This window comes from Alexandromys fortis, unplaced genomic scaffold, assembly GCF_014885135.2.
Source record: "Alexandromys fortis isolate MF-2015 unplaced genomic scaffold, M_Fortis_MF-2015_v1.1 scaffold_16, whole genome shotgun sequence".
NCBI lineage: Eukaryota > Metazoa > Chordata > Mammalia > Rodentia > Cricetidae > Alexandromys > Alexandromys fortis.
The window spans coordinates 16,020,755-16,030,424 of NW_026067893.1; the positions used below are offsets into that span (position 1 = coordinate 16,020,755).

The 9,670-nt window shown below is 43.6% G+C and overlaps 1 protein-coding gene across 2 annotated transcripts in view; it reads right to left on the reverse strand.

Annotated features, from left to right (window-relative positions):
• Positions 1 to 9,670, reverse strand: part of Entpd7 (ectonucleoside triphosphate diphosphohydrolase 7) — a 43,995-nt gene that overhangs the window by 20,225 nt on the left and 14,100 nt on the right. For both annotated transcript variants that reach the window (XM_050144417.1, XM_050144409.1), the window contains 3 exons: positions 8,796 to 9,001; positions 8,212 to 8,362; positions 838 to 941 (listed from right to left, as the gene is read on the reverse strand). In XM_050144417.1, the coding sequence (XP_050000374.1) occupies positions 838 to 941; positions 8,212 to 8,362; positions 8,796 to 9,001 (461 nt within the window). The remainder of the gene's footprint in view (positions 1 to 837; positions 942 to 8,211; positions 8,363 to 8,795; positions 9,002 to 9,670) is intronic.

The following is a 9,670-nucleotide window of genomic DNA, read 5'->3' on the forward strand; positions in this document are numbered from 1 at the left end:
AAAAAAAAAAAAAAAAAAAAAAAAAAAAAAAACTGGAATAGGCTGAATCTCTGAGTTTGAGGCTAACTTGGTCTATAGAGTGAGTTCTAAGACAGCCAGGGATACACAGAGAAACCCTGACTCACAAAAAAAGAAAAAAACAAAGAAAGAAAAAAAAGGAAGGGAGAGAGAAAGGAAGAAAAGAAAAGAAATTGGAATAGCTGGCCATGTTGGTGCATGCCTGTAATCCCTGCACTAGGAAGCAGGGGCAGGAGGATTGCTCTAAGTTTTAAGCCAGCCAGCAAGTTCTTGACAAGCAAGGGCTACACAGTGAGACCTTGTCTCAAACCCAGGAAAGAAGCAGGAGCAACCGATCATTCTGGGCACCCTGGGCCACATGAGAATATCAATGCAGTGGTGTATTAAGGGAAGTCACACCGAATAGCAATTACAATAAAAGGAAAGCCCAAAAGAGAAGAAAAGTAACTCAGCCTAATCATTCCTTGAACTAAGGTCTCCTCACACCTTAATGGAATAACTTGCTTTCACGTTTAAATTAGGAAAACTACACATAACTCCTAGAACTGTATGTCTGCAAAAGTGCAATTGACTAATCAAAGACCCTTTTGGAATCATCATTAAATACTAAGTGTGGTGCTTCGTGCTACGTTAAAACCAGACAAACGCGAGACTTCGAGAAGCAGCATCTGAAACGGATGACTAGTGTAGGAGCTACCAGAAGACTGGACAGCTGAGCCAAGTGGAAGGCGGTGCACCCAGCAATCCCAAGTGCCTGCTAGGGAAGCTGAACCCTAAGCATCTCCAAGGCAACCCAACGCTACCCCGCCAGCCCAGTACCTTCTTGCTTCCCAGAGATCACTTCGGCCTGAGACTGTGAAAAGAGGAAGTCAAACTCCAATGGCAAATCTTTCACTAAATCAGCCAAGATAGCCAACTGCTGCCTGCAGAAAAAGAACAAAAAAATCCCAAAGTTAATTATTAAGCGTCTTTACACCTGGCACCGAAGCAGCCCAGTAAACTGTGGCAGAGGGAGTGCTGGAGCTCAGGGGCCAAGGGCTAGCCTGGGAAACATGGTGAGCCCCCATCTCTTAAAGAAAACAAATAAAAACCTCCTATCACAAATGCCCTCCCATGCAGTCTTGTCAGGAAGCCTTCCCATCTACCCATCCACTTGCCTAGCGCTTATCCATTTTGGTTCCTATTTTGACTTCAGAGGCTCAAACTACAACGGAAGAACAGCCTCCTACACAAAGACAGTGTTTAGGGATCAGTATCAACCCAGGACCCCCAAGACCGAGTTCTCAGCTCAAAGGAGATTAATTCGCCCCAGAGGGACAAAGGGCAAAGAATAAGAGACAAAGATGGGAGACAGAGGCCAAGGGAGAAGAGGAAGGAAACAAGGGAGAGGGAAAAGGGGCAGCTGTCCCAGAAGCGAGACAAAGAACTGCCTTTGGGTAGAGAGCAGGCAGCCATGGCCCACAGGCAGATGACAGTTTACACAGATAAAGAAGGAAACCCTGAGTTAGGATGAGGTGTTCATTGTTACTGGGCGTGTTAATTACATGGGCTAAAGGGGCCTTTGATCGCTGGACTTCAGTACTTCCATAGTTGAACCTTGGTCTCAGGAGGAGGAAGAGGCCAAATAATGGAATAGACCTTGGGGGCTAGTTTTAGAACTGTAATCTAATGGGTTTTAGAAGGCAGGGGAAGGGGGAGAAGGGCAAGACCTGCCAGAGGCATGTTTCATGTTCAGGCTGGCTAGCGCCCCTTCACCTTAAATCATGCAGAATCTGGGTGTTACATGAGGAGCACATGGCTTTAAGGCGCTGGGCGAGCAGGAGGAAGTCACAGGAAATTCAGACACTCTTGGCTACACTGTTTCTAACTCGGAGAGGAAGATGTCAATTACAGACACAAACTCACCCTCGGGTCTTACACAATACAGCCTGCCTCACGTGACCTCACAACTAGGCAGCGAGTGCCACAAGCTCTTATATAATCTATTATATGAGCTAACAATTAACTTTTCCATGTTTCAAGGGTTGACTTTTTTTCTTTATAAATTTTTTTTTCATTTGAAAAACGCAGAAGCGGTTCAGAATACAAAGTTCATTAGGATTTCTAATTCAAGGGTGACATTTGATACCTATGTGATCTATGTGGGTATTTTTCCTCTGAAGTTTTAAATGTTTTTCCTAGGTTTATTAGATGAAGTAAAAATAAATAAAGGAAAGGATAATAAAATGAATCAAAGGCAAATGTTAGTTAAGAATGAGACCAATGGTCATTTTACATTTGCAATGTTCCCATGATTGTGTGTGTGTGTGTGTGTGTAGACATGTACATATGTGGAGGCCAGAAGTTGACATTAGGTGTCTTCCTCAACTAGACTCTACCTTAAAAAAAAAAAAAGTTAGATTTAATCATTTTATTTTATGTGTTTTACCTACATGTATGTATGTGTACCACATGCATGCTTGATGCCCATGGAGATCAGAAGAGGACATCAGAGTCTCTGAGACTGGAATTACAGATGTCTGTGAACCACTTTGTGGGTGCTAGGAATTGAACCTGGGTATACTACAAGAGCAACAACTGCTCTTGACCACTGAACCACCTCTCCAGCCCTCCATCTTATTCTTTCCACGTGGGGTTTCTTCAGTGAACCTGGAACTTCCTGGTTTGGTTAGACTGGCTGGCCAGCAGCCCAGGGACCCTCCTGTTCCTGCAGCCCCAGCACCAGATTACAGGCATGCTCCACTAGACCTGGCTGGGGATCCGAACTCAGGCCCTCGTGCCTGGGAAGCAAGTACTTTCTCAGCTGAGGCCTCCTCCCAGCCCGTCCTGGATTTCTAAAGTTATTCTTTATAGGAATATTCTACCAGGTCAGATAACTGTCAACATGACTCAGTGAAAAATACTGCTGCCACTTAAAAGGGTAGAATTATACTTGAGGAACTAATTTTCCAATACAATCTCATGTACAGCGTTTTAAAATGCTAACCGTTGCACAACATAACGTTCTACAGAGTTCACAGGGTTAAGGAGGGGCTATCCATCTCTCGGGACGGGACAGGCTTCTGAGTGACCCACAGATGAGGGCTTGCTGTACCTGGTGGTGACAGGGAAGGATGGCCACACACCTTCAGTGCTGGCTGCGATGTAAACTACCCATACCGCTAAAGTTTGTTTGTGTTTAACCTTTCGTTCAGTCAGGACACTTTAACAAATGTTTGTTTTAGATTTGATTTCATTCCATGTATAAGTGTCCAGCCTGCATGTATGTGTGTGCACCACATGTGTTCCTGGTGCCTGTGGAGGACAGAAGAGGGCATCACAGCCCCTGGAACTGGAGTTATGGATGGTTGTGACTGTCATGTGGGTGCTGGAAATTGGACCTGGGTCCTCTGTGAGAATAAGTGTTCTTGACTGTCTAGCCATCTCTCCAACCCTGAGCCACTACGCTTTCAAAAATATAATCCAAGTAATAAAGAAAAGACAACCACAATATTACTTATTATAATAATTTGGGGAAATAAGATGATGACAAGGGAATTAGTTAAATAATTTATGAAGCGGGCTGGAGAGATGGCTCAGAGGTTAAAAGAACTGACTGCTGTTCTGAAGGTCCTGAGTTCAATTCCCAGCAACCACATGATGGCTCACACCCATCTATAATTAGATCTGGTGCCCAGAACACTATATACATAATAAATAAATTTTAAAAAAAATAATAATTTATGAAGCATCTATATAATGAAATTAAAATCAGATTGATGTTAAAAGGAATGAGGTCCATTTATATTTTTACATGATAACATAAAAAGACTTTCAATATACTTTTCAATATGCTTAATTGAGTTTGTTTAAAAAACAAAAACAGCTGGGCAGTGGTGACGCACACCTTTAATCTCAGCGCTCAGGAGGCAAGGGCAGACGTACTCTGAGAGTTCAAGGCCACAAGAGCTGGTCTACAAGAGCTAGTTTCAGAACAGCTAGGGCCACACAGAGAAACACTGTCTCAAAAAAACCAAACCAAAACAAAACAAAAGCCAAGGTTGGAGATGGCTCTGAATTAGGAGGACTTGCCTTGTAACTCCTGCAGAGGACCAGAGTTCAGATCCCAGCACCACAGCAAGCATCACAATCACCAGTGACGCCAGCTCCTTCTGGTCCCTCAGGTACTTGCACTCGTGTGCACATGGATACACACACAGACACACATGATTAAAAATAGTAAAAAGAAAATCTTACAAGTTTTCAAAAGAAATAAAATGAAAAAACAAAACAAAACTTCCTCATATATTATACTGGGATAAAACTTTCATTCTCAACATTGTTCTTTTCTTTACTTTAAACTCAGTGGCGAAACTCTGAGAGCTCCTCAACAGAGCCGGGTTACATAGAAGTCTCCTGCACCGCCCCACTGTCCTCCCTCCTTCCAAAGTTTCATATCTGAAATTTCCTACAGTTAAAACAAACAAACAAACTCGCCAACATGACTTCCCAAACACGAACTGAACAACACTAACACCAGTGGACATGCCAAAGGGAACAGGGGAAAGCCCATGAGACCTCAACCCTAATCAAAGAACCACAGGCAGCTAGGGAAAGCGGGCAGCAGGAGAATGGTCTTCCCCAGGTCAGCCCTGAAAACAGACATACAGGTAACATTATACACACTGAGCGGGTTATTTTTAGGAACATATATGTGTGTGTGTGTATATATAATAACAATTAATAAGAAAAGAGGCCATGAATTTGAAGGAGAGTGGGGAGGAGTATATGGAAGGGTTTGGAGGGAGAAAAGGGAAGGAAAAAAATGCTATAATTATATTATAACCTCAAAATTTTTTTAAAAAATTAAATGAAATAAGATCCTGTAAATACCTTTATATAATTTTATAGGTATTTCCATTATAAAATAAAGAGAAAGTAGGAAAAAAATCTGCTTGATTGTTGGCAAGAAACACAACCTAGGGCAAATATATTCAAACGCAGTCCAGATGACTCATGGGCACTAGTGGCAGATACCAATGAAACAGGAAAGCATTAATCACACAACGCAGGCTTTTGCAGCAACAGGCAGATGGGGATCGGCCACTGCCCTAGAGGCAGTCATGATTTCATTGAGCCCAGAGTAGACATAGTCATTACTGAAAGGCAACCAGAAAAGTAGGAAGAGAAATGGAAGCCGCTCGACACAGCAGAGCCTACCATTCCCAGATTCCACACTCATGTGACAGAGGCAATAAGGGCAATGCCAGGAGATGGAACTATTTTGCTCCAGACACACATATGGCGGCTAAACCATCGTCCATGTTCTTCTGCCCAGCCCTGCTGGCTGGCTCTGCCACTTTGACCTTTGTTCTGGGTTTCCTCCCCAGCCTAGGTTGTGGGGCCTCATCACGGCCCAGGCTGTGTGATCTGGCATCTTCACCTTCTGCCCTCACCTTCTGTTCTCTTCCCAGGATTTCAGAAGTTCACAAACAAAAGGTAATATTCCTTACTTCAAAAAGCAAAAATGCTGGAGCTGAGTGGTTGGCTCAATGATTAAGAGCAATTGCTGCTTTTGCAGAGGATCTGGGCGCAATTCCCAGCACCCACATGGTGGCTCACAACCATCTGCAACTCCAGTCCCAGCGGATCTGAAGCCTTCTTCTCAACTCCTTGGGCACCAGGCACACATATAAAGCAAATACATGCATGTAGGCAAAACATTCATACAAATAAAATAATAAATCTAAAAAAAGGAAAAATTCTAGGAATGGGGAGAATGTAGCTTGGTTAGGGAAGTATTTGCTTACCATGAATAAAACCCTAGATTCAGCCCTAGCACCACACTAAAACAAACAAACAAACAAAAAGGCAAGAAGAAATATGTGTAGCACTAATCTCAGAACTCGGAAGGTGGAGAGAGAAAGACCTCAAATTCAAGGTCATCCTCAGCTACACAGTGAGTTAGAAACCAGACTGGACCACATAAAGCTCTATCTTGGCTGAATGTAGTGGTCCACACCTTTAATCTTAGCATGTGGGTAGCAGAGGCAAGTGAATCTCTGTGAGTTTGAGGCTATACAGTGAGATCCTGTCTAAGATAAATAAACAATGTAATGTAAATTATAAGATGATCCTAACTTTGTAGAAATTACATATAGATATACAAAGAAAAGGCATCAACACAAAATGAAAAGGCTGGGAGGCAGAATAAACAGTTTTGTTTGGCTTGATGTATGTTCTTTTAGGACTTCCTGTAATGATGTAAGGTTATAGCTTTAACATTTCAATTTGACATCTGATTTGTAAAATCAAAATGAAATTTTGTAAACACAGAGCTAGAAGGCCTCCTATGATAACAAATGACTATAAAAATAATCTGCCCCTCACCAGAAAACCAGAGAGCTACCACTCACTGAGTCTACGAGAGAGACAAGAACTCCACTGAGCACAGCACAGAGGGACATTACACTGCCCGGCGCACCCAGACCAAAGCGCTCATCAACAGCGAGGGTTTCTAGTATTGCAGCCTGAAGAAACACAAAGTGAGAACATTTAACTGTGTGGAAACGCAAACTGCTATTTACCAAGGAAGAATACTTCCATTATTAAGGGATGCCCAATGCTTATGAGACTGGCCACTCTTGGAGGCTTAATTCCAACGTCGACGCTGGCACTGAGCTCACTGAGATGGCACCAAAAGCACAGGCAACAAAACCAAAACCCACAAGTGGGAGCACACCAAACCAGGAAGTTTCTGGAACAACCAGCAGAAGGAAAAGGCAAGCTTCCTAGTGAAGTATTTACAAACTGCACGTCTGACTAGGGATTAGTCCTCAAAACACAGGAGAAACCTTCACTGCTTGAGAGGACGGAATCTACAACCTGACTGTAAAATGGGACCATGGACTTGATCACCTACTTCTCTAAAGACAAACAAATGGTCAGCTGGTGTATGACAACGTCTTAAGGTCTGCATGAGGGGACTGCAAGCCAGCACTGCAGGAAAGACAACTGTACATCTGCTGGGATGACTATTACCAGAAAAATAAAAGACAGGTGTTTGCAGAGACGTGGAAAAAAAGAACTCCTGACAGTGTGAATATAAAATGGTACAAAGTTCAATCCCTGGAGCCTACATATTGGGAGGACAGAAGCAACTCCTCTAAGTTGTTCTCTGACCTCTATTCGAGCACGCACACACACACAAAGTGTTAAAGAAAAAAAAACTTTAAAAGTACATATGGATGACAGGAAAGCTGGCTCTGTGGTTAAGGACAATGACTGCTCTTGCACAGGACCCAGGCTTGTTTCTCAGAAACCAGCTGTAACCTCTAGTTCCAGGGAACCCAATGCCTTCTTCCAGCATCTGTGGGCTCTACACGCATGTGGTGCACACACCTACATGGAGGCAAACAGTCATGTATATAAAATAAAATTTCTAAACCTTTCTTTAAAAGTGTATACGTAGCTGGGGTGAAGTCCTAGTGGCAGAGCATCTCCCTAGTAGGCTGTGTTCAGCCCTAGCATCTTTCTTGAGGTGGTAGTGCACACCTTTGATCCTCGCACTTGGGAGGCAGAGGTAGGAGGACCTCTGTGGGTTTGAGGCCAGCCTGGTCTACGAAGAGGGTTCCAGGAAGCCAGGGCTATACACAGAGAAACTCTGTATAGAAAAAATAACAACAAAGATATCAGGCTCAATTTGGGGTTCAGGTGTAAAAGATCGAACTGGTTAGGGCCAGGAAAGCATCTAAAGCAACAGAGACTGAGGTTTGTGTAGCAGGGAGAAGAAGGAGCGTCACCCATCATCATGGGACCCAAACAGAGTTACAGAGAAGGTCGAACTGCTGCCTTGGTCTCCCAATAGCCCCCAGTATGACTCCCGTTCCTCGGGTGACTCCTGCCTTTGTGCAAATACGGTCTTACCATACCTGTTCCATGACTCACTCACCGTCACTACCTCTCCCAATTGCCACCACACCCTCAATCCAAACTCAGAACGCCTTTGTCATCTCACAGAGATACTGATCCAAAGCCACAAATGACAGGAAGATATGGCTGCCTGACGGTGCGGCAACTGGGTGTAGGGATGGCTCCAGGGTTCTGAGCAAGCAGCCTTCCCCACCTGTGAGCTCTGTGTGGCGTGCCTTCACCCTCCTCCATTCTGGCTGCAGGTGACTCGCTTCCCTGAGTCCCTAACGTCCTGAATCTCACCTCTCAGGGAGCAACCTCATGCCCGCTGTGCAGAGGATGTAAAGGGGGGTCTCCTTGTGCTTCTTCACAGGCACGTGAGCGGCAGCAAAGCTCAGCAGAGGTCGCAGGTAGTCGCTGGCATGTTCTGGAGTATCTGCCATTGCGGAGATTCCTGAAGTAACACCAAACATGTATACATATGTGTGGACATATGTGTCTGTATATTTTAATGTAGATTACATATGACCCAGAAAATGAATTCTCATAAGATTCTGTCCAAGGTCCTACATTTATTTTTTTTTTAAAGATTTATTTCTTTATTATGTATACAACTTTCTGCCTCCATGTATACCCACAAGCCAGAGGAGGGCGCCAGATCTCATTGCATATGGTTTGGAGCCACCATGTGGTTGTTGGGAACTGAACTCAGGACCTCTGGAAGAGCAGCCAGTGCTCTTAACCACTGAGCCATCTCTCCGGATGGCAGTTAAATGAGAGATTCCTCCCAGTGCTCAGATTCCCACAAAAACAAGGGAGCTCCCTTCCTCCCCTTTCTCTTCCTACAGTAGGTCAGAGATCAGTAACAAATGTATTCTAATGAGTACCTGGCTTGATTTTCTTAACCACAGGCTGGCTGTTTCGGTCTCTCATCTGTTTGATGTCCAGTAAGTCATGGGGGTTCCCATTATGTCTTGGCCAGAAGTAAACAAAAATCCGGGAGCCACTGCTACCACAGTCCACCACAAGTCCGTAATTCAGATTTGGGTCTTCGGTGTTGGTGGCTTCAAGGTCTCCTACCCGAGCCAAATACCTAAGATGGATAAAACAGAAACGAGTGGGTCCACGAAGAGGGCTAGTACTTCCGTTGATCGCTGAGCCTTCACGAACGTCCTCACGTCCTACCGTGTCCCAAGCTTTCGTGTACTTGAGCTAGACCCATGTATACTTGGTAAACTACAAATTAAAGTGAAAAATGTTTCAGTTTTTGTTTGCTTGTTTTTTTGTGGGTTTTTTTTTGTTTGTTGGTTTGTTTGTTTGTTTTTGAGACAGGGTTTCACTGTGTAGCCTTGGCTAGCCTGGAGCTCCTTACATAGACCAGGCTGGCCTTGAACTCATAAAGATCCAGCTGCCTCTGCCTCCTGAGTGCTGGGATTAAAGACATGAGCTACCAGACCCAGCAAATGTTTAAATAGTAATTCATCTGGATAACAACAATAAAATCATTCCATATTAACACAACATATTTATATATACATACCTATGCTACACTTTCAGAAGCAAAAACTAGAAGAGTGGTTTTGTTTCGTAATTTTGCAAATGTCTTTTGCACCTTGATCAACATTCTCATGTTTGCTTTGGTATTCAATGTGCTATAGACATAGCTTTAGCTGAGTGTGTGATGGTCTAGCCTTTCATGCCTGCTGCAAAAGGGAAGAGGTTTTCTTTCTTTCTTCCTTTTTTTTTTTTTTTTTTTTTTTTT